A 26,005-nucleotide genomic window follows, 5' to 3' on the forward strand; every position below is an offset into this window, starting at 1 on the left:
TAGCAGAACTACCTGTTTTACTGTGCATATGATAATAAAAACTCTTGAATTTTGTATAGTGATAAATAAAAGGCATTCTATTCTGTTCTAAATAACTACTAAATAACTATTCTGCAGTCACATATACTTGTATTTGTTTCACCCTAGTCCGTCATTACTTAACCATAAAGTGTGGATGGTTCGAGCTGTACAGTACAATTGTTAACTTGAGCTTTATTCACAACGTCTGCAGCTCTTATAGGCTGTTTATAGGTTGTTTTTCTTTGAGTATACAGTATATCACTTCTTATCATACCTACCGGTACATGGTTTACAAAATGTAAAATATCAAAGATGCCCGTCCATCCTTTGATGTTTCAGTATGCGGCCCTTAATGGAAAAAGTTTGGACGCCCCTGGTCTATGGGCGTCTCCAGCTCTCCCGTCTCTATGAACCTATGAATCGCTAATATGTGGGGATCTACTGTATTATCTTTCTAAAGACTGACGTGTGTTGAATCTCATTACATTTTTCAGGTGTAATGATCGGTGCATGTTTGTATCAGTGACCTCCTCTAAAAAATTGCAAACTCAGTGTGCAATAAAAATGAATCCCAAACCACACAAACCATATGACAGGAACCACAAACCTTACCCCCACACCGCCCTTTGACCATGCCTTATATAGGCGTTATAAAGATGAGCAGTGGAAGTGTTTTCAAGTTGCAACATGGAGCCAGTGAGACTTGTGCGAGCGGTTGTGATTTTAGTGGTCATTTTCGCCAGTGGCTGTGGAGCTCACATCCCGTCAGGTGAGTCCACAGTGGCCCCCAGTAGGCCTCACTTACATCCGCTGGTTTATTTCTTGGTTTGAATTGTGCACAAAAGAGCTCCCACTTGACGCTAAAACCTAAACATCTTTTAAAACGTCTCAATACTCTCACGTATATATTTCTCACAGCTAGCATTGAAATTGTGCCTTTTTAAAACAATAACACACCAGAATTCACCACTCATCAAGACCTAAGGTGATTGTGATCTTGATGAAGAGCTGATATCATGTCTTTATGATGTACTGTATATACTGTAAAATATCAAGTTGTAAATCAGTGTCATTTGACTCCATGCAGGTCCCGCGTTGAAAATGGACCAAGCTTTGTTAATATTTTATAACCAGCTGCCCCAAGATATGGAGGTCTTGTACACTTCAGATTATTGCTATAAGGTAAACAACGTCTCCTGTCTTAAATGTCTTGGTGGTCTTGGGATTGATTATCAGTCAGTCCGAGAGTCTTGATGACACACAAAATGTATTGTTCTTTGCCAAAGACTGTACTTCAAATGGTACTTCATTGTTTTCACTATGGGGGGGATGTTTTTTGTTAGTTTATAGTATGAATACAATATTTTGTTGATACCCAACAGGATCATATGATGATGACATGTACTGTACGTTATTATCATGAGATGACCCTGTAAGAGACCCTAAAATGTACAGCATATCTGTAGCACTGCTAGAAAAGCCCACAATTTTTACATGTTAACGTTTTTATGCTTCACTGATAATGTTTTTTCATCAAGGGTTGTGATTTCGCACTTTGTGCAACGCACCATAGTTGCTGTGAGATGTAAAAGTGAAACATATATCGAACTTCGACAGTGACTCCGATTCCATCTCTTCATTGGTCATCTTGCATTATTTATTTCTCAAGTATACTGTGCCGGATAGAAAACATCTCAGGTGGGATCTCCTTGTCATGCCAGTAAGGTTGGAAGCCATCTGGACCGTCAAGGTTACATTTTTTCTCATCAGAGAATAAAACTTTTTTCCACCTTTCAATGTCCCATGTTTGATGCTTCCTGGCAAAGTCTGAACTTTGTGGCGTTAAGGGAGACGAGGTCTTTGAAATAGTTTTTTTGTTTTTTTAACCCCGCAGATGCCGTCTGTTATTCACATAACCGGTCTGTCTGAGTTATTTTCATTATTTGTTGCATTTTGACAAAAAGATTCAATGTAAAAAAAAAAAAAAACATACTCTTTCTCAATATTTATTGTTGTAAATGTACAACTAATTGCGGTGCTTTGAATTAAGACTAGAAAAAAGTTCAAATAATAATAATAGTAACAACTCCTTTGAATTCTGCGGTTTCACTGTCACGGTTTTTCAAAACTATATCAATTAATAAATCATGCTGTTTCATGGTTGAATAAGTTATATTATTGGTGAAAAATGCATTTTTACACATATTTTACATATCTTCTGCCTAAAAAAAGAATTTTCAAGCATGAAATGGCTACGTGAACTAAAATACAAATACAAAGCATTCAGAAAACGCATTCAAAGATGCTGCGATGATATGTAGTATTCTACACTGGTCACTAGGTGTCAGTAATGTTACTGTCATGTTCGGTGAAACACACAAGCACCAGACTTGATCGCAGGAACAACAGGCTTTTATTGCAGATTTGAATTATCTCACAACAGGCACAACACCTCCTAACACGAGCTGCTGTAACTCATGCCAAGCTGAAACTCAACTCTGAACCTCCGACGTCACTTCCTTCCCAGCAGCGGAGCACATTTACAGCAACATACGAGCACAAGTCATATTTATGTTTTGAATGGCTTATTTTCTCTTATTATGTCTACTGTATTGGGTAATATGTGTGTAAAGTGACTACAGTGGTGTTATTTTATGTCTAGAGGGCTCTAATAATGCATATATTTAGAAGGTTGTAAAAGTTTTTCTGGGTTCTAACTACAAAAATATTCCATTCATGAATAAGCAGTCCCACTTTGTGATAACTCACTTATCACGGTCAGGTCTACAACCAATTAACTGCGATAAACGAGGGATTACTGCACCTATGTTAATAATAATTTAATATACTGTGTGCATGTGTGCGTGTGTGTGTTCGTAAATGCAGCCTGATTATTATGTTATAGCTCATCATGTGCGATTTTAACATAAAGATCCTACTGTGACTCTTCAGTGTGTGTACCAGCGTTTGGTCCAAGTGAAAGCCAACCAGCAACACGTATCTGCAGTCATCAGCACCAAATTCACTTTGAGCATGCAATTGGAGTCCCGCAAGAGGAATGCAACACTTTGCAGGTAACAGCTTTAAATAAAACCCCCCTCGATTCAAAACCAGTTCATTTGGTTCCAGTTTTGAAATGAACTCTTCCTAGGGGGTGTTTTGCTGTGTCCCCAGACACCATCTAACATGCTAGCTCTAACATGCTGTGATTATATCAGGGGGCCTGTTAGATTATTTACAGGGCTGGGAAGTAATAAATGGCCTCTCTTAAACCACCTCACTGGATGTTGACCAGGAGCCTTTTGGGGGTTAATCAGACCTGACGTTCCAATGTTAATGGAAAGGGATAATTAAAGCAACGCAGTCACATGTCCTGACAAATGTCATGTAGAAACTGTCAGGGCTGATAAGAAGACACAGGCGCTCTCCATTTGGGGGTCACCTGTAAACATGGTGGCAGGGAGGTCAGGTGTCGCTTAATAACTAAGTCCTCTTAGAGGTTTGGACTTCCTTGATCAATACTGAGGTCTCTAACCAGACTATGTTATTGATTCTCTTTCCCCTTTGAAAAAAACACTCCATGTGATAGCTAGTGTGTCATCGCAACAATGGATCAATGTGAGCATGTCATGCATGTTTTGGGAGACTGTGAGAAGGCAAATGGTTGCACTAAAGGTTAGTCGGCGCTAGGTGGCAGTCTTGAGCTTCACACGCTAAAGGTCCAGTCGGTGACCTTTGTTAAATGACTCAAACATTTAATTACATTTGTATGTACAGTATATAATGCCTAATTGCACCAAATATAATCTATTTTGGATGTGGAGCTTCTTTTGAGAAAACAATGCATTCAATAGCAGTAATAATGGTGCAGTGACGCAATAGCAGGGGTGGATCCAGGTACCGTATTTGGGGCCTAGTGGGTTAAAAACAATCACTTTGGAGCCCACCAATTTTTTTTACATTATTTTTAAAGTAGTCCTGTGCAATAGGGATGGAGAACTATTAAAGCAATTATATTGTGTAGTTTGACATGCTCTTTCGGTATACAGTAGATCTCCGCTTTTTACGGGGGTTTTGTTCCACGGCAATCAGCGAATTACACAAAAACATGAGTAATTGATACGCCCACATGTCTATTTTTGACAAACAGCTCACTCGCCACCTACACACCCTCTTGCTAGCATGTGCTGACGTTCTCCTCCAATTTCAACATTTGCACTAAAAGTGCCTTTTGTAGTTGTTAGATTAGATTCAGCTCCAGAACCATCCCCTTCTCTCTTCAATTGCCACTGTTCACTCTCAATACAATCCAAGTTTAAGCCCTAAATATGCCTCACACACTTATTAAACACATTTAAAGTATAAAATATATAGGTACTCACCACTAATAAATGGGGATGGCTTTTGTTTGAATTTTAGGTTTACTGTTTCGATACTGTTAATAGGTACTTTTGAAACAGCGCCGGTGCTTAAATCAGTACTTAAAAAAATGGAAAACATACAAATTTTGTCCATAAACAATGCCTTTTTATTTTTACAGAATTTTGTGACATGCAAGTTGAACAGAATAGTAATTTAAATACTTTAATAATCCAGTATAAATAAAACGATTACTAAGTAATAAATTCACCAATGAAATACAATCTACAACAAATTATCTCAGCAAAACCGGCAGCAATCCAGAAGTCAGGGAATGTGCAAAAAAAAAAAAAGCTTGTGTTGCTGATGGGTTGGTGTTCAGAATTCCTCTGTGAATACACCTCTCTCTCCACGACCAAGAATTTGGTTGATAATGAGTAAGTGTTGTGTTGTTATTGTGGACAACACTACATAGCCGTACGGCGGAATGTGTGTGCAGTGCTGGCTGTTGGTGTATTAAGTTATAAATAAAGTTTATATAAATACAGTCAAACCTGTCTTAGCGGCCACCTGTATAGAACGGCCACCTGCCTATAGTGGCCACTGAAAAATCCCCTCCGAAAATATGCATGTTATAGACCCTGTGTATAGCAGTCACCTGTCTAACGCGGCCAGCGGCCACCCATTTTGTATCCCTTGGTCAATATCTGACCGCATATAGCGGCCAAAATGATGACTCAAGCAGAAGCTTAATGCACGAAAAAGTTTTGTTTTTTAATCAATGAAGCCGTCGTGTGTGGACTTTAATTACTGAGTCCTAGCTCAGTCACAATCATTCACAAGATCCACACAAACTGTCAGTTGTTCCACATAAAAAAAAAGCCGTCTTCTTTGGAGCTTGTTGTAGACAGTGACATCGTTTATTTCCTGGTGTGAGACAATGTGCACTGGTCAATACTGTAATGCCCCTTGTTGTGGGGAAGGAGAGACTCACGTCGTCGATGCACTTTAATCGCTTTATTAACAGCGGTTTATTAACCTACAGTAGTAGTTCTTTACAACTTTTATCCGCAGTCCCACTGTGCTCTCTACTGGTCAACATTCAAAATGTCTATAACGGCCACCTGCCTATAGCGGCCACTTTTGCCGTTTCCCTTTAGTGGCCGCTATAGTCAGGTTTGACTGTATAATAAAGAGCTTCGCGGCTTCACTCTGCGTTCCTCTGTCGGGACGTACAAGATGTTACTTGGACAATATCACCTTCAAGCACTTGTTGCAGGTGGCTGAGTCTGCGTTAATTTAGCACCAAAATGAGGCACCGATAGCTACTTGGGGTCTGGTTGCTACATTACGTTCTCACCGAATGAATGGGTGGAACTAGAATCATGGTGTAGCTCTAGTCACAGCACATAATTATGGCACGTTCAAGGATTGCCGAACAGTGCGAAATCTCAACTCCACCCATCCATTTTTCTATGCCGCTTATCCTCACTAGGGAGCCTATCCCAGATGACTTCGGGTGAGAGGCGGGGTACACCCTGGACTGGTCGCCAGCCAATGGCAGGGCACATATAGACAAACAACCATTCACACTCACATTCATACCTATGGACAATTTAGAGTCTCCAATTAACCTAACATGTATGTTTTTGGAATGTGGGAGGAAACCGGAGTACCCGGAGAAAGCCCACGCACGCACGCACGGGGAGAACGAAATCTCAACTCTTGGCAAAAAATACAAAAAACAAATACATTTAAAAATCTTCGGCAAATATAAAAACATAAACATTTTGGGCTTTTTTAACAGTGGTACATGTCTGCCGTACATTTAACCTGTATTATCACGTATTTGTAAATTATTTCCAGCTTATGGTGAATGAGATTTGTTTTCTGTAGCTGGGATAGGCTCCAGCATGCCCCCGCGACCCTCAAAGATGAGAAGCGGTATAGAAAATGGATGGATGGATGGAAAAAAATGTTTTTATTTTTGGAGAAAAAAAACATGACCAAAAAATCTGCCAATTTGTGGGGCTATGAATGCTGAATTGGGCTGGCGACCAGTCCAGGGTGTACCCTGCCAGTCGCCCGAAGTCAGCTGGGATAGGCTCCAGCATGCCCCCGCGACCTTAAAGAGGAGAAGCGGTATAGAAAATGGATGGATGGATGCTGAATTGTGAATGTGCGGGGATCCACTGTAATACAACAATACATATTTCACTTTTTTGCATGCAGATGGAGTGAGACATACGAGGAGGGTGGTCACTACTGTGTTTGGATCCAAAAGTCAGATAACAGCAACAATGTCACCTGCATTCACACTGTGGATAAAAGACCACACAATTCCTACATGCGTAAGTGTCCAACACTAATGTTGAATAATAGAAACAAACTGTAACTGGTTCTGGGGTTTGAAATAACAGAAACCTGATCCACTTTCTTATTTATGGAGTCAGCACATACGAGCATCACTCGACTTGTCCACGTCTACGTCTTCTCCGTCCCTTGGGGCATTCCGTGTATTGATCGCATAAGACCTGCTGTCTTAAAAAGGGATAAAAGAAAAGCTTTTCTGTTTGTTTTGAAGGTTCAGGTCTGCGTGTGGAGGACTGTGGCTAATACATTAGGGAGTGTGGAAGGATTAGGGCATAATGGGATTCTGAAAGCGTCTCTGTCCATAATGTACACCCTACTTAACATTTGCAGATTACGTTGTGGATTGGACTTTTAAGGGCGAGGAGCCATTATCTGAGCAGATATACGGTCAGTGGGACTGCAACCCCTCACGGTATGATGAGCTTCCATTAGCTTCACACACTGGTGATTATACAAACTCCCCACAGGACATGCTCATCTTAAGTAATGGTTTGGTCAGCAGCTGAAGCCATGCTAGGGAATTTGCAAGTTTAGTTCAGCATTGATCGGCCATATTGTGTGAGGTCATTTGTTAGGTGTGGTCTTCCACTCACCTAATGTTAGTACTTCATTGTGCGAGCAAACCACAACTTCAACTTAAATACCGACTCCTATTAAGTGTCTGACTCACATATTGATGAACTTAATCAAGTTGTTTTGAAGTGTCTCTATCCCTCCTGTATTTATCCTGACAGCAAAGATCTGTTTCACTTTAATGCTGCGAGCTTTACGACGTTTTTATGAGGACTTTCCAGAGGCCGTGAAGTGACCACTCTGTGTTCAGAGTGGATGTCAGTGCCGCTTCAAATGGCTTCTTTTTGTTTGGTTTTCCACTAAGGGCAAACACAGCGCCCACTGCCTCCCCTGCTGCTCTGCTTTGACGTACTCTCGTATCTCCTGAGCCTGTTTGTCAGACTTTTATAGACTTGTTTGCAGCTGTAAAATACATCACTGACATTTGAATGCTGATGATGACGATTCTTTTTATGGGATTAGATACATTTGTGTGTGCGCTCATGTCTTTGTTAACTGCTGTGTAATGCACTGCCTCGGAAAAAGTGTACAGTAGGGATGAGCAGGATACTCGTTTTAGACGAGGCATTTTTGCCGAGTATGAGTATGAAACAAGTAGAGCTCGTCATTATCCGTAATCATGATGAAGGAAAATCCTCATTGGGTAATTACTTATGCATTCATTCTTCGCACTCTGTGATTGGCCAATTACACACAGCAACCGACCCTCCCTAGACAGACTCCCTACAGCCAGAGAGAGGAGTGAGCGGTGCATTTGACAAGACAGAGCTGTAAACGGCTCGTGTTGCGTCAGTCACTGCCTGTGTTTTGTTTTTTTTTTCTCGTCTTTATCTGCTTCTAATTTGTCTGGTGATATAAAGTCAGTCACTTTGCTCGTAGAACTGAACGCGGTGCTTTTGAGACATATTATCATCACTGGATTTTTGCATGAATCACCAACTTCACACAGATCATTCAAAATAATTGAATAATAAAGTCTGACAGATCACTTACACACATACACAGTACACATATAGCGGAATAATAAACAATAAATATAGCAACTTCTGATCAATCTGCGTCAATTTCAGACTTAAAATAGTGTATCGATTTAAATCACGCCCACTTCTAGTTTATGCTACTAGTTATTTATTTATTTATTATCAATAACTATCCAAAAATAATAATGTAGTATAAATTAGGGATGTCCCTAGTGTGATATTGGCGTAAAAATCAGATACTGATATCATCTGTTCTGGCGTACATGTGATGACGTGCTCCACACAGCAAGAAGCTTGCTTGAATGCTAGCTCAGTTGGCATGCCCGCCCATGTCTGGGATTTTTTTCACCAAAGTTTCACCTTTGGATTGTAAATATGTGGAAGCGTGGGTGATAATAAGTTGTCCGCTAACGTTGTGCAAGTGCAACATGACAAAAAGACAGTAGCCATGAAGCTCTCGGGAGACACTTTTTATTGGCCTGCGTCGTCTCAATGGCACATTACACAGCCGTCAGGAGACCAAACAAAGTGAGACAACAGCACAATTCTGGCCTTCACAATAAAATGCTGCGCGTTCGTCAGACGGCATCTAACAAAATCGGGAATTTTGAAAAATAGATTCAATTCGCAACGAAAGCGCGTTAATAACTTTATGCGTTATTCAAGGATTAAGTAAGGCGTCATCCTTTGATTGGGTATGATTTTTTTAATGACTTTTGTAATTGCATTACAAATTGCAGACTGCAGTATCTGTCTTTGCACAGACAGTGTTTATTTGTGAAATGGAATATTTGTGAACTGATGTTAGCATGGGGGAAGAGCTGCTGCCAATATCGGTTATATTGGTAATGAAGTGCTGGACAATATCCGTACAGTAGTCCCTCGTTGATAGCGGTTCATTGGTTCCAGACCCCACAGCGATCAATGAATTTCCGCGGTGTAGCGATATAGTTCAATGTTAATAAATTGAATAATTTTGTAGTTACAGCATAGAAAAGCTGTTTATGACTTTTTTAATAGTAGACATGACCTGTAGACATGAAATAACCCCTACAGTCACCTTTATACTCCTACTATTCATTGCTTAGAGCACATTGTGCAGAATCTGATGTTGCAGCCGGGACTCGAGATGGCCCGCTAGCTAGCGAGCTAACAAGCTAGTGAGCTAACCAGTTATCCTCAAAATGATTTCTCCTAAACTTAAGAAGCCAAAAACTTAAAAACTTACCACTTCTACACAGAATGGGAGGAGAACTTTTTTTCACTCTCTCACGTCGAGCTATTGTCCGCCATGGCTGACTTCACGACTTCATGCTGTGTTAAGGTAATGCAATATAAGGTAATGGCTCATCAATGTGTCATTTGTGTCATTACTGCCGCCAAGTGGCCAGAATACTACATGTCACCTGTATTTCAATATGTTTTGACTAACAATAGACCATATTGTACCATGAAACAGCAATGATGAATTCATTCCTGAAAAAAAACGCGATACTGCAAGGGACGACTGTATATCTGATATCAGTAAAAAGCCAATAATGAGCATCTCTTTTATAAATAGCAATGCATAATAAAATAAATAAATACATGTACATAAATAAAATAGGTAAGAAAATGAATAAAATACAAAATAAATTAATTAATTCAAATAAATAAGGTCCATGATACTACTAATAAGGGTACAACTACTGTCCTAAAGATAATAATAATTTGAGATAAATGGATGTATGAATGACAAGAGAATGACAAGAATAAGCCATTAGGTTCTCGTTTGTCCCACAAGGGATCACCTTTGATTGACAGACAGAGAACTCAGAGGGGGTCAGGAGAGAGCTAAGCCCAGATCGAGTGGTATCAATTCAATCCTACCCTGATAGGCATGTCAAGTATGTGACATGAACATCTATACAGCAGGAGCTCTGATGTTGGTCACACAGACTCATGTAGACATTGTCTTTTTTGTTGTGTTATGTAGCTATCCTGGTTGCTGCTCTCTCGCTGGCGATAACCGCTCTCTTATTTGTTGCGGCACCCTACGTACACAGGTATCCACGTCATTTTCAATCTTTCATGGGTTTTCTCCTGTATTAAAGTCACGTGTTGTTTTTACTATATTTCTTGTCTCTTATTGTCACAGAAAGTGTCGAACATCGAAGTTTGCAAAGGCCATTTGCTGCCAAAAGCCCCAGTACTCACTGGATCATGTAAGTAAAATATAGTACTAATACAGTCGATGAATATGTCTGTATGTCATGGTCATGTTATTTATATACGCATTTGTAGTTGGCATTTTCAGCTATCATTACATTTTGGGCACCACAAGTTAGATCTTGATCCAACATTTACACTGCATTGTTTGGCTTGGTTACATTTCCCACAGCCTCCAGCCGTCAAGCTGCTAATAGACACTAATGGGAAGATTGATACAAATGTTAGCAGAGCCAATTGTGCCGCAGACTGACATGGAGGCATTCAGACAATCATCTTGGTGATGCATTTTTTTGGTGAGCATGAATGGTCCCTCTTATTCTCAGTCTTCCACATGCTGTATAGATGGCATGTGGATCCATCATGACCTATTAGCGTTGCTGTCTTCCTGCTCTGGTGCTAGGGAAGTCCAACTTAAGGGCAACATGAGAGTGTTGCTCTCGCAAAGAGACTTTGAAGATCAACAGCGCAACTTCATAAAAGTTTGACAAACAAGTTTGCTTTGCAAATATAACTATTACCTTTTTCTATTTGTGACAAACAATTGTGTTGCTACTGTATGAATTGAGATCTATCCATCCATTTTCCATACCGCTTGGCCTCATTAGGGTGAGCTGGAGCCTATCCCAGCTGACTTTGGCCTAGAAGCGGAGTACACCCTGGACTGGTCGCCAGCCAATCGCAGGGCACATATAGACAACCGTTCATACTCACATTCACAACAATGGACAATTGACAGTCTCCAATTAACCTAGCATACTTGTTTTTGAGATGTGGAAGGAAGCAAGAAGACCCGGAGAAAACACACGCATGTGGAGAGCACGCAAACTCCACACAGAGATGCCCAAGCGGAGATTCAAACTCTTGATCTCCTGACATGCTAACCACAAAGCGGCCATTATTAAAAAAAAAAACATACACATGAATACACTCCGGATCAAAATTTTAAGTCCAGTTGAAAAATTGCACTGTTGGGTCTTAAGGAGGTTCTATGTAGAGCTTCAACATGCAAAACTAGACTGAAATGGGATGTTCATCAGCTGATCAAAAATTTAAGACCACAGCTCAAAAAAACCTGAAACCCCCCTAAAATACAATTTTCAGAAAAGGACTCAGTAATGAGGAGTTGCACCATTCTTGTTAATCACCTCAAAAGTTGGTTTCAGCACGCTTGATACCAGGGTTTACAGGAGGCTAGTGGGAACGTTGCTGCAGGTGGTGAAGATGGCTTCACGGTGGACATCCACTGTCTGGAAATGATGCCCATTTTTGCAAACTTGCCTTGCCATGTATCCCCAAATGTTCTCAGTTGGATTTAGACGCAGGATGGTCCAAAAGAGTGATGTTATTCCTATAGGAAGAAGTCCTTTGTCAGGTGGGCATTGTAAACTGCAGTGTTGTCCTGTTGAAAAACCCAGTCATTACCACACAGACGAGGGCCTTCAGTCATGTTAGATGCCCCCTGCAACATCTCCACATAGCCATGTGCCGTTTGACGCCCCTGCACAACCTGAAGGTCCATTGTTCCGTTGAAGGAAAAAGCACCCCAGATCATGATGGCGCCCCCTCCACTGTGCTGTGTGGAAAACATCTCAGGTGGGATCTCCTTGTCATGCCAGTAACGTCATTTTTTGTCATCAGAGAATAAAACTTTCCACCTTTCAATGTCCCATGTTTGGTGCTCTTGTACAAATTCCAATTGGGCAATTTTGTGACGTTGAAGGAGACGAGGCCTTTGAAGACGTCTTTTGTTCATCACAGCCTTCTCTCACAAATGCCGTCTGATGGTTACTGGACTGCACTCAGCACCAGCAACAATCTTCATTTGGGCTGAGGATCCTCCTGTGTCTTGACAGACGGCCAGTCAGATCCTCAGCCTCGGGGCCGATGATATTTTTGTGGGTCTACCACTTGACTTTTTGGTTGCATAACCCTCAGGATCTTTCAAGAAGTTTCAACTGACTGTCTTACTGCGTCCAACCAGCAATGCCGCGCTGCGAGAGGCCTTGCTTATGCAGCTCAACAACCTGACCACATTCAAAGAGAGAAAGCTTTCTTGCCTTTGCCATCAAGAGATCTTGACCATGTGAATGCTTGACAGAAAATGACATTGAATCCACATTTTTGCCAAGATTTTGACTTTTAAAGGCTGTGGTCTTCAACTTTTGATCAGCTGATGAACAGCCTATTTGACTTTAATGCTCGTTTGCAACAAATTGCTTACTCATAACATTTTTGTGTCACGGGGGACGGTTTCGTACATTATAGCGATCTAATTTATCTTATTTATTATGTATTGTGTAAAACTAAGACATGAATAACATCAAATTAAAAGCACAAAATGAATACCGACCCACCATCCACCAGTTCAAGCCTGGAAACATTATTACATCGCTGTTTGAGGTGTGTGGTAAAAGGCAGTGTGCTAGCATGAATTAACCTGAGACAAATGTGCACATTAGCACTCAATAAGTCATCAAAACTTACCTTTATGCATTCCCACATAGTATCAGCATTTGACACCAAATATGAGGTGAAAGAAAAATGGTAAAAATACAGTAGTAGTCTATCTGTGCTGCATGAGAGTCAGCACACGCATGGACATGCGTCAAGTGAGACGGATGTAACAAAGAGAATCCGGCCACTTTTCAAAATAAAACATCAAAAAAACAAAAAAGAAATAATGGAAATTATTTTTTCTTTCTGTGTGGCCCGGTACCAAATGACCACCGCGGCCCGGGGGTTGGGGATCACTGGTCTAGAGTACAAAATGCTAATACTACTTGTTCTGGTGAACAAGTTTGATGCTTACAGTAACATTACTGACACCTAGAGACCAGTGTGGAACAGTACACACACAACATCTTTAAATGCATCTTATGAATGCCTTTATATTTGTATTTTAGTTCATTTAGCCATTTTTATGTTGCAAAATGTTTAATTCAGGCAAAAAAATACGTAACATGGCTTAAATATGCATTTTTTTACTAATAATGGGAGGTATTCAACCACAAAACAGCATGATTTACTAATTAATATATTTTTGAAAAACCATGACAGAGTGAAGGCATGAAATTTAAAGCGTGAAGTGGTGATGGATTACTGTACATCTAAAAGGCCTGTATGTTGAGATGACAAATGCTGCTACTTCCAATAGAATCCATTTACAATTTTGGTATTGACATTATTTTCTTTCCCCCGTCATATTGCATCTACAGGACGAAGCGCATGCTGAAGACGCTGAGGGCAGTGCCACCAAAGTGAAACCAACACGCCTGCATTCACTGGACACATTTCGTGGGTACGTGCATCAATCTATCACCACATTCAGCTTTTTTTTCTACCCTATGATGAAGATGTACAGACCCAACTTAATGACAAATAACAGGGGTCACAGTCTGGCCACATGCTCCCCCAAGCGTTTGTTATCAGGCGGTATAGCTTTGGGCACAATGTCTGATATCAGCTCGGAGCTGTGTTTCTATTGGGCAGGATGGATGTGTGTGATTGAATCTGGGCTCCCTGCTCGCCTTAATTGTGGCCTGGGGGTAGACACAAAGCACGCCTATCTGGAAACAGGATGCTGGTGTGGCTCTGACCTCCCCCATGCCAAATAATTGATGTAATAATACAGTCAACATATCAGCACACATGCACATGGCCATAGATCTCCTGCCAAAATGGAGAAGGTGGGGGGGAGTCAGCAGCAGCATCCAGCAGATGAATTACATCTTCTGCATCTGTGGCTTCCATTAGGATACTAAATTCTCTGGAAACCACAGTGCATATTCATGCAATCCAAAAACTCCACTTACGTTTATTTATTTTGGGAGTTCAGCTGGTTAAGTGCATTCACACAACTGGTTTGCAAAGGTTCAAGGAAAGGATGAATGATATTTCATTTCTCCACAGTTCCACTCACCTGCTTGCGCATATCAGCTGAAATGTCATTTAGATACCACATAAACAATGTTGGGAATAACGGCATTAAAAATGGTGCCGTTACTAAAGCCGTTATTGTTTTCAAGTAACGGGTAATCTAATGAATTACTATTTTAAACGTTACAAAACCGTACCTTTACCGACAGTGAAATGTGCCACATTTTTATGCACTCTTATCTATAGCAACAAACAGGATATTGCTTCTGTCTTCATTGCTGACTACTACCACACAGGAAACTAAATAGCTAGTTAACAATAGTTGTGGTTGCTCACTGGCAGGAAAACACTACCCCCTAGCGTTTTGGTGGAGAATTGCAGGTCATGAGCTCAGCCTAACTCTAATCTTGTGAAACATCTGTCAATGGCACTTGCTAAATCGCAATTCTTTAACATATTTGAAGGTTTTCCAAAAAATGTAATGCAATAATTACTTTCCCTGGTAACTAATTACATTCATGAAGGAGTAATTCTGTTCAATTCAATTACTTTTTGGGGAAAGTAACTGTAACTAATTACTTTTTTATTGCAGATAAATGATTGGGCCAGTTTAGGAAACATGAATTAATAAATGAAAGGCCACCTGGTATCATAATTCTTCCAATGTAGTGGGAACAGTTTGGGAACGGCCCGTATGTGGTTCCAGTATAATTGTTCCCAGAGCACAAAGCAAGATCCATAATGGTGTTCATAAAAGCTACAATCTTCATATTTACAGTAATTCCTCGCCCCTTTGTGCTTCGAATTTTACAGCTTCACTCTATCATGATTTTTCAAAAATTAATAAATCATGCAGTTTTGTGGTTGAATACTAGCGGATATTACTAGTCAAAAACTATGCATTAAAAAAAACATTTTTTTTTCTAAATTAAGCATTTTCAAAAATAAAAATGGTTAAATTAATGAACAGATGCATTCAAAGACGCTCTGATGATATGTAGTATTCTACACTGGTCATTAGGTGTCGTTAATGTTACTGTAATGTTCAAAGAGACACACAAGCACCAGACTTTTATTGCAAGTTGGAATTATCTCACAACATGCACAATAATTCCTAACACGAGCTACTGTTGCGGTCGTAACCCATGCCAAGCTAAAACTCATCTCTGAACCCCCGACATCACTTCCTTTCCGCCCCTCACTCTGCTGCCTGAGCATCGGAACACATTTACAGCAAACCACACGAGCACAAGCCTTAACTTATGTCTTAAATGGCTTATTTACTCTTATTATGTCTACTATATTGGGTGATATGAGTACAAAGGTGACTATAGGGGTGTTATGTTATGTCTAGAGGGCTCTAATACTGTAATCAGGTAAACAGGTTTTTTATGCTCTAACTACGAAAAGAGCATTCATAAATAAGGAATCCTACTTTGCTTAAATTCACTTATCATGGTCGGTTCTTGAAGCAATTAAGCATGATAAACAAGGGGTTACTGTACTTCCACTTCCAATTAATGTATGGTCAGTTGTCCTAATATTTGTAGTGTACTTTTCTCATACACATGCTTGCCTAGTAATAATGTCAAATACCTGGCAGAGGTTTTTAATCAAGGTGTGACTGAGCCTCAGCCACTTGACTTATGATCCATGCCCCTGATAAGTAACAACTCCTTGCCTCAGAGAGCATCAGTCATCTCGCATAAATGCTGATTCATTCTCGAAGGTAAAAGACATTTGTTGTAAGCAAAGGGGTTTTCTAATAATTGCTCCACTGACATGATATACAGAGACGTGTGAAGAAGTGACGGTTGCGTGTTAATTTTTCTGAAAGGATTTGTATTTTAATCTTGTGCTCCACAACTAAAAGCTTGTCTGCTTTTGCATGGTAGAAATCGCACCGTCAGTATTTTTGTGGAGGAACAAATAATAAAGCCGACCAGTGGATTGTCAGCTCAACGCCAGATGGCTGACTCATTCTGTGCCCTGTGTTGACTGAGCTCCAGCTTTTTCTCTGATTGGGTTTCAGAAATGTCCAAGTGTTTGGCCACAGAGCCAGAACCTCAAGTAATGTACCTTTGTACAATATGTGGGCTAAAGTATCAGGAGACTTGTTTATTACACGTCCGTCTGGCACCCCTTGGTAGCCTGGCTAGTGTCTGTTTTCTTCCGTAAACTTGTGCTTGATGGTCTTTGTGTGTTTTTGGTTTTGGATCATTTTGGTGTTTGGCGTGTTTGGACATTGACATTGACATTTACCCCTGTCGAGCACCATAGAAAACAGTTTTGTTGTCCTGTAATCAGCGTCCAGTTGTCCCTCACCACTCACAGCTTCACTCTGTCACGGTTTTTCAAAATATTCTTATTAATATTTTTCAAAATATTAAGTGATTAATCATCCTATTTCGTAGTTGAATAGAGCCTATTATATGTAAAAAAAAAAAAAGCAACTTCCCACACATATATAGTAGTTTTAATGCAATAACAATATAAGAATATAAATAATAATATAAAATAAGAGCATGAAAGTTATCAATCAAAATACACTAGGTCCCCAACTTACGAACACAATTGGTTCCAGACGACCGTTCTTATGTCGAATCGTTCTTAAGTAGGGGAAAAGGTAATATTACCAATGATATAGGTACTACATGTATGTGTATACATATACAGTATATGCGTATGTATGTAAATATGAGTTTGGATGCAGTAGTAATATTAAACGAGGATAATTAATGAAAAAAAAACAATAATAAAAATGATATAATAATACGTAATGATAAATGTTATGAATGTTGAAGAGGAGTGGTCAAGCATACGTTGTTGTGGAGGAGTTGGAGGAGGAGTTATTGAAAAAAAAGACAAATCATCGTCATTAGACTCTTCTAAAAGAGGTAGTGTTCTATGGGTGGTGTAGAATTAAGCAGTGTCACAGTGCCCTCTACTGGTCAAGCATGTACAGTAGCAGTATAAATACTGATTGAGTGACTACAAGGCAAAATAAAATAAAACATAGACCAGTCGGCTTGTGTTCGTATCCGCGAATGTTCACTAGTCGGGTGTTCGTAAGTTGGGGATCGAGTGTAATAATTTGCAAATTCATGTATTTTAAACATTACCCCTTTACCTAAAAATAAATCAAATCTTTCCAAAAATAACATAAATCAAGGCACAAGAAACACAAACATATTGTTATATATAATATGTAATACATTAATTATCTACTCAGAGATGGGTAGCCAACAAAGCAACTGTACTCATTTAAGAGGATTGTTACTTTAGAACTAAAAAATATGTGATGTTACACATATCGGTATCGATATGGGCTGATATCGGAATTGGAAATTGAGAGTTGGACAATATTGGCATATCGGTTATTGGCAAAAAAGCCAATATCGGACATCCCTAAAATTTACAGACTATTTAAGAAGAAACTTGAAATATTTGGAAAATTAAAAAAAAGAAACAACAGCCCAAATTAAAAAGATGGGATGCAGTTTTCACTTAGCATATTTGCATGTGTTGGTTTCCAAAATATCAAAGTGGCCCTTGCATCCTTTCATTTTTCAGTATGTGGCCCTCGATGGCATACGTTTAGACACCCCTGTGCTTTGGTGATCCATGCAGCACAATCATCAAACAACCATCAAGAAGCTAGGAAATACAATTATGAAAACATGCAGATGATGTGGTCCTGCTGGCTTCACCGAGCCGTGAACTTCAACTTTCACTGGAGTTTGCAGCCGAGTGTGAAGCGCCTGGGATGAGAATCAGCACCAGCATGGTTCTCACCCGGAAAAGGGTGGAGTGCCATCTCCGGGTTGGGAATGAAATCCTGCCCCAAGTGAAGGATTTTAGGTACCTCGGGGTCTTGTTCAAGAGTGAGGGAAGGATGGAGCGCGAGATCGACAGGCGAATTGGTGCGGCGTCTGCAGTGATGCGCACTCTACGTCGGTCCGTTGTGGTTGCGAGAGAGCTGAGCCGAAAGGCAAAGCTCTCAATTACTGGCCGATCTACGTTCCTACCCTCACCTATGGTCATGAGCTTTGGATAGTGACCGAAAGGACAAGATCGCGGGTACAAGCGGCCGAAATGAGTTTTCTCCATAGGGTGGCAGGACTCTCCTTTAGAGATAAGTTGAGAAGCACTGTCATCCAGGAGAGACTCGGAGTAGAACCGCTACTCCTCCGCATTGAGAGGAGCCAGATGAGGTGGCTTGGGCATCTGGTCAAGATGCCTCCCGGACGCCTCCCTGGGGCGGTGTTCAGGGCAAGTCCGACCGGCAGAAGGCCTCGGGGAAGACCCAGAACACGTTGGAGAGACTATGTCTCCCAACTGGCCAGGGAATGCCTCAGGATCCGCCGGGAGGAGCTGGACGAAGTGGCCGGGGAGAGGGAAGTCTGGGCCTCCCTGCTTAGGCTGCTGCCCCCGTGACCCGATCTCGGATAAGCGGTAGAAGATGGATGGATGATATAAAGAGGTGTTGAAAAAAAGTATTGTCAATATTCAGGGTTGTCTCATAGTGGTCAATAGTGTATGGTTGCTGATTTAGACATGCGTCACTCGATTTCTGTTCAGTTGAAGCCTGTACTCGTTTGTGACATAGTGCAACAATCAGCAGAGAAATGTATGAAGGTGAGACTGTAATGCAAATGCATGCCCAATAATTCAAATCAAAGAGGTCTGTAAGTGAGTCATAACCACTCACTACTGCAGGCAAGCTCTGTCTAGAAGTAATCTGTTTGCTATAAATCATTGATACCATTTGGCTCCCACCAATCAATCAATTACTGGCGTAATAAATATTCAGGGGGAGGCATATTTACAGCTGAACCTAATAAGAAGTCATAAAATAACCTGCATCACCCTGAAAATAATTTGATTGTTGAATTTATTTGTCAAAAAATGCAACAAAGTGAAAAAACAGTGTTTACATGGATAGTGGTTAGGATGGTGCTTAAAGTACTTCATTAAAGAGATGACCAATTAATGCTCATATCTCAGTGATTTCTTTTACCGGGACTGTCTGGTCACTTGTTTAACCTTTGTCTTTGTCGCTATGGCGACTAATGGATACGCTCATCAAAACTTCAGTGATATATGTGAGCATCAGATTGAGAACACGGTCACGTGCATATACTCCACTTTGATGGCCCTTTGGAGAAGATAGTGGTTGATTAAAATCTTGTATCTGCAGGTTGGGAGCTAAAAGAGCAGTAATGGCTTGGCGCGCCCCTTAATCAAATGGAGGCTGGAGGCATCTTATCAGACGGGAACTTTTACTGATGTCATTATGACATTTAAAGACCCTCTCTTTGTTATTGAATAACACACAAATGAGATGGTGAGCGGATGCAGTCTGCCCCACAGCCAGCGGCAGAATGCCACCACACTTGACTCATTTATGTCGTGTAATGCGAGACGTCTCAAATTTCTCGCACGCAACACCTTTTTCCCGCCAGTGTGCGCGATTCAGTGAAGAGCTCCATCACGTGGGCAGTGTTTCAGCAGCCTTGGCCAGTGCAAAGCATAAAGTGTATCATATATTAGACGCAAAGCCTATAGTCAGCACTCCTGCTCGAGGAGATCCAGAGGACAAGTGTTCATTTCCTGAGTGATTCATAATGCTCGGGTTGCATTATCCTGCATGCAGAATGCGGCATAATTGAAAAAGTACAAGTTAAATTAGAAAGATGTGGCTATTGTGTCTGTGTAGATCATGGGTGTCCGAACTTTTTCCACCGAGGCTCGCATATTGAAAATATCAAATGATGCGGGCACCACTTATATTTTACATTTTATAACCCAACAGATCCTATATATAGCTAAAAGTTAAATATATTTAAATACAGTAATCCCTCATTTATCGCGGGTAATTGGAAGAAAGGCCACTAATGAGCTGTTTTGCCACCAGAGGCAGGCGAACAACCTATTCTTGTGCAGGATGGTTGTTCACCAGCCTCGTCCAGCAACAACACCAAGGCTATTGGGACACACCAACCACAGACTAAAAATTTCAAAACTGACAAAGCCTTTTGGATTAAAGGTGAAACGTTGCCTCCATTTAGCCTTTGCAGATGTGGGTGTTTGTTTTTTTTTCCTTTCATGTGCATGAAAATCGAGCTTTTATGACAAATTAGTCAGCATGTTTCTCCATTGCTCACTCATGCTGTCTTTGTAGGTTTGCCCTCACGGTGATGGTGTTTGTCAACTACGGTGGAGGAGGATACTGGTTTTTTCAGCATGCACCATGGAACGGTGAAGTCACATTGAGTGTTTTGTCGAGCAAAGAAAAATGCACGAACAAAAGCGACTTAAATAATCAGTCATCATCTCAATAAATTACAATATGGCGCAAAAGTTATTTCCGTTCAGTATGCGAATTCAGACTGACAGACCAATGAAGTTTTTGCAGTTCATTTTTTGATTAGAGCATGAACCAGTAGTTTACAATATTTATGAAACACTTTTTTTTTTATTAGCCAAAAGCTACAATCATGAAAATGATTAAGAAATAAAGAAATAACATTCCTGAAAAAAACTTTTTGTATTGAACTTCTGCAATAAATGAACTTGCAAAGATATTCTAATTTATTGAGCTGCACCTGTATGTACAATATAGTATACAGTTTACTAAGGGTGTCAAGATCTCATCTCACAAGATCTCCCGAGATTAAAGCGTGACAAGATTTCTCGTTCAGACAAAACCTTCTCGATCATAAATAAATTACTTAATCACGCAATAAATGAAAATAAACCGAATAATTTTGCGGGCCTCAATATATTGCCATGTGCATGTGTGTCTGTTTCCCTCGTCTCTCACCTCCAAGCAGACAGGAAGGGGGGTTCACTACGTGCATTGGTTTCAGCACCTTGGTGAATTTGTTCCATAAAACAACAGCATGAACGAAATGAGCCCTATTGTCAGTCATACAGTCTCTTTGTCTCGGTGGGTGGAGGCCGGGTGAGTAGCCTCAAGAGGTGCAATGCAAGGTAGCATAGTAGATTGCAATATATTGTCATATATTTTTTATATTTTGTCATTGTACTTCTGTTAAAAGTAATGTTAAAATCTCATCTCGTCTCGTCTCGTTCTCGTAGGCTCAATCTCGTGTACCTCGAGTGTCTCGTGACACCCCTGGTATACGCATTATATATGTTGTATGACCATATGTCCGTTGTGGCTTGATTCAAATTCAACACTATTGAATGTACCTTTCATTTTTCTTTCTCTTTTTTAGGTTTACATGTGTGGGCATGTACAATGGAACCTCGGCATTCCCCGGTTAGCGTGTTTTTCGGTTAACATTGAACATTTTTGCCAACATTTTGCCTCGGTTGGCGTACAGTTTACAGCTAGCATACAATAAATTAATAATTCAATAATTTATTTAAGTTATTTATTTATTTTCTGGGGGGTAGCGGGGTGATTTACAATATAGCCAAGCCGATATACAAACATACAGAAAAAAACAGGACACAATCATATTAAACATGTGAAAAATGGTATTTTTAACAATACAAAAAAAGTAACATAATAAAACCATTACAAAAAATGATCAGTTATTAAGAACTACTATAAGAATAAAAACTGTATTCACAATTCACACACGGCTACGATTATGATCAGTCGTTGTTTCAACAAACATTGCCTCAGAAGTCAAAGTATCGATGTTTTGATTTGAAAATCGATTTTAGAGCATGAACAGCTGCTATCGGAAGTATCGATATTTCAGTGTCGATCCGCACATTACCAATGGTTAGTGCAATTAGCACATGTACCGTGTTTATCATTCTATAGTACCGTGTTCAGCATCTGATGTGCAGTCCAAAGTTGTAATCCAACTGCAGAACAAACATGAGAAGAAGGAACGGTCAGATGATGTGTGCTGTGGCGCTACATCATTTCTTTTCCGATAATGAAACATGGTGGAAGGCAAATTGTGTCACGTTTTGCTAAGATTGTATGTGGCGTTACCTCAAGATGCAGCGGCATGATGGCAGGTAGGCTCAATAGAGTCTTTAAATAAACTCAAAAGATCAGCTCACACCGAGCAAAATCGCACACAAAAAAGGCCAAGTACCAAAACAAAGTAGGCTCGGACACACAGACTGCGTGGGCTAACAAACTCACCATGGGAGGTGGAAACAGGAATGCGCCAGAACACGAGTATAATACAGGAAACAGTAAATAATGTCAGAACAGAGAAAAACATGTAAAACATGACAAATGACGGGCGATTAAGATATTTTTTCACCTACAAATGTTTTCATCAAATTTGAACTCTATTGTGGTAATATTAATAGCTTTTGGTCACAATAACCATCTTGTGATTTGTTCTATTGTATTTTTTCTTGTTTTATTTCTATATCTGTCTTATTTTTTAAATTCTATTCTTGTATTTTCTTTAAAAAAAAAAAAAAAAAGCAGACCCTAACATGATAAGTTCCCCTTTTCTGACCTCTTCTTAGTAATTATGATGAATGTGATTTCATACCAAATACACATCCACGTAATTGATTACCCCATCACATCACAGATGGATTCCATCAGTGCTCATTGTTATTAACAAAAAGGAAGGAGGAGGAGTAGCATTGGAGGATGGATGAAACCATGTGGGAAGGTAGAAAATGAATGCATAGGAAGCAAACATGAAATTCATTTTTAAAAAGTTTTTTTTACTTTAAATTCCTTTTTTTGCCTGGAGTTGTGCTCACTTAAAGTCCATAATAGCATTTTTGCCAGATCTATAACTCTATATTGATTTTAGAGGCAATCTGATGAATCTTTTCTGTGCTGAAGGGCCTCTGCTGTCACAGAACTATACCTGATTATTAATCATATTGATAACGGAGGCTGCTCTATTGGGGAGAACATGTTCTTCATTCACTTGATAGAGAATAATACAGTCAATACATTTCCTGCAGGTCTGACGGTGGCAGATCTGGTCATGCCATGGTAGGTGTACTGTATTTGTTAGTTACCACATTCATTTTAAACAGAATAGCTAAAAAGCCAACCTTCTTCACATCACATGGTGTTTCTTCAAGGTTTGTCTTCATCATCGGGACTTCAGTGGTGTTGGCGTTCAGATCCATGCAGAGGAGAGGCGTGGGCCGCCTGCAGCTGCTGCACAAGATCACGTGGAGAACTGTGGTCCTGCTGATGCTCGGCTTCTGCTTCCTCAACTACTCCCCGCGAGATGGACCACGTAGGTGCAAAATTAGCGTGCGCTGCTAATGGAACAAGAACATCCTGTTTGCGGACGGGTTTGTTATTTACTTCAGTTCTGTGCTGGGAACATCATTAAAGCATAATAGCGGGTCCACTCGCCACATAAATAATGTACCTGTTCGTTTCTCACACAATGTGGTGGACTGAGGAGCTGCAAAAGTCTTATCTGTAAAAAAGTATTGTCTTATTTGGATACAGTACACTGAAAGCATGACTAATTATTCAGAGATTTGTGCTAAAAGGTGCAGAGAAAAGGAGGCTGACTCCTCATTTCATCTTCCACCTGGGGATGCACAGGGCGCCTTTCACACATTAGCCAGATGCTAATGGACTTTTTTTCCTGGGTGCATGTCTGTGTAACCGGGTTAACAAAAATATTGTTATTGTGTGTGTGTGTGTGTGGATTCCCAATCCAGCACCAAGGGACGTTTAACAGGGGAAGATTGAGCAAAAACAAGCGGCGCGGTAATGGCCGATTCCAAACAGATAGAATTACAGCCCTCAGCCCCATGCAGCTGCTCCTCTGGCTTCTCACAACAATACCACTTTTACCATAAACTGCAGCTTCGACCTCGGCCTCCAAGGACGCCGTCAGCTACATTGTGGAGGTTTGATCTAATAAGAGAATGCAGTTGCATTATCTCAATAGGCTTCAATGTCAGACAAGGCAGAGGATAACCTTTGACATCATCTCTGATTCGCCTCCTATCAACTTTACAACGCTCAACATTTTGATTACCGCATCGGCCCGGATATAAGACAACCCCTCTTTTTCAAGATCCATTTTTGCAAAAATATTGAATATAATGAACCTTTTTTAATCATGTTTTCAATATTAGTTAAATGATATGTTATTAATCATACTTATGTTGTTGCTGTTATTAATCAGCTGGTCTACAGTTGTTTGATGGCTACTCCATTGATGTGTGGTCAGGGCAGGCAGGTGAACTGATGTGTGGTCAGGGCAGGCGTTTAAGATATTTTTGCATTGACAAAGTGTGAACATGTTTTCATTAAATTTGAAATCAAGTGTAATAATACTAATAGCTTTTGGTCACATAATAGTAATCCTTCATTTAGACCCGACCGTGATAAGTGAATTTCCGCAAAGTAGGATTCATTATTTATTAATAAAATATTTTCCTGGTTAGAGCATAAAAAAACCTCTCTATGGCCTTCTAAATGCGGATTTTAACATTATTAGAGCCCTCTAGACATGAAATAACATCCATATAGTCACCTTTACACTCGTTTCACCCAATATAGTAGACATAATAACAGAAAATAAGCCATTTAAAACATAAACAAGGTTACTGCTTAAAAAAATAAATATTTATGCCTGTGTGTGTTGCTGTAAATGTGTTCCGGTGATAGGGGAGCTGAGTGGGGGGCGGACAGGAAGAGATGTTGGCAGTTCAGAGTTGAGTTTTAGCTTGGCGTGGGTTACGGCTGCAACAGTAGCTCGTGTTAGGTTTTACTGTGCCTGTTGTGAGATAATTGTAATAAAAACCTGTACCGGCGATCAAGTCTGGTGCTTGTGTGTCTCGCTGAACATTACAGTGACATTACTGACACTTAGTGACCAGTGTGGAATACTACATATCTTCACAACGTCTTTGAATGCGTCTTCTGAATGCTTTATATTTGTATTTTAGTTCATTTACCCATTTCTATGCTGGGAATGCAATTAATTTAGGTGAAACATATGTAACATTTGCTTAAATTTGCATATTTTTGACTAATAATGGGTCGTATTTAATATTCGGATTTATTCATGAACATATTTTTGAGAACCGTGATTGAGTGAAGCAACGCATTTCGAAGAGCAAAGCGGCGAGGGATTACCATACAAGGTATTTTATATATTTTTGAAATGACCCCAACAATGGTAGGCGACATACCGGTGAAGTTTGTGATGTGCTTTTTTCTTTTTTTCTCCATTGTACAGCTGTTTGTAATTTACTATAAAAAAAAAGCACACAACTTGTTGCTTGGCACACTGTAAAGCACTGTTTAATTGTTTTGTTTTTACTCTGAGTTGGAAGTGTTACTGGAGAGCAAAAGGAGTAAATCATCTCGGGGTGCAACCTTCACATTAACAAATGTGACAACAGTAAGCTTCCTCCTTCCGAGATTTCCTCCTCCTATCGGATTTGACCTGATCAATGATTGGGATTTCATTGTTTTTACGGCACATTTTGCGGCAAAGAGCTTTTCAATTAACTAATGTGTAGATTACCATCAATCACTCAGCCAAGAGTCAATCTTATCCTCAATTTGTCCAGACCAGGAGATAACTGGGAACCTTTGATCCACTCCCCACAACGTCCGTATCCGGCATGCTGACCGATTCGTTCTGTACATCAGTCTTCTT

The 26,005-nt window shown here is 40.1% G+C and overlaps 1 protein-coding gene across 1 annotated transcript in view; it reads left to right on the forward strand.

The window, feature by feature from the left end:
• The first annotated feature begins 708 nt into the window (after window positions 1-708).
• Window positions 709-26,005, forward strand: part of si:dkey-192p21.6 (uncharacterized protein LOC565246 homolog) — a 39,103-nt gene continuing 13,806 nt past the window's right edge. Inside the window, exons 1-10 of the mRNA XM_054798129.1 lie at window positions 709-790; window positions 1,109-1,203; window positions 2,974-3,095; window positions 6,613-6,731; window positions 10,282-10,351; window positions 10,444-10,510; window positions 13,733-13,815; window positions 20,578-20,654; window positions 23,325-23,355; window positions 23,448-23,608. Of these exons, the coding sequence (XP_054654104.1) occupies window positions 709-790; window positions 1,109-1,203; window positions 2,974-3,095; window positions 6,613-6,731; window positions 10,282-10,351; window positions 10,444-10,510; window positions 13,733-13,815; window positions 20,578-20,654; window positions 23,325-23,355; window positions 23,448-23,608 (907 nt within the window). The remainder of the gene's footprint in view (window positions 791-1,108; window positions 1,204-2,973; window positions 3,096-6,612; window positions 6,732-10,281; window positions 10,352-10,443; window positions 10,511-13,732; window positions 13,816-20,577; window positions 20,655-23,324; window positions 23,356-23,447; window positions 23,609-26,005) is intronic.

The sequence above is a fragment of the Dunckerocampus dactyliophorus genome, chromosome 14, assembly GCF_027744805.1.
Source record: "Dunckerocampus dactyliophorus isolate RoL2022-P2 chromosome 14, RoL_Ddac_1.1, whole genome shotgun sequence".
NCBI lineage: Eukaryota > Metazoa > Chordata > Actinopteri > Syngnathiformes > Syngnathidae > Dunckerocampus > Dunckerocampus dactyliophorus.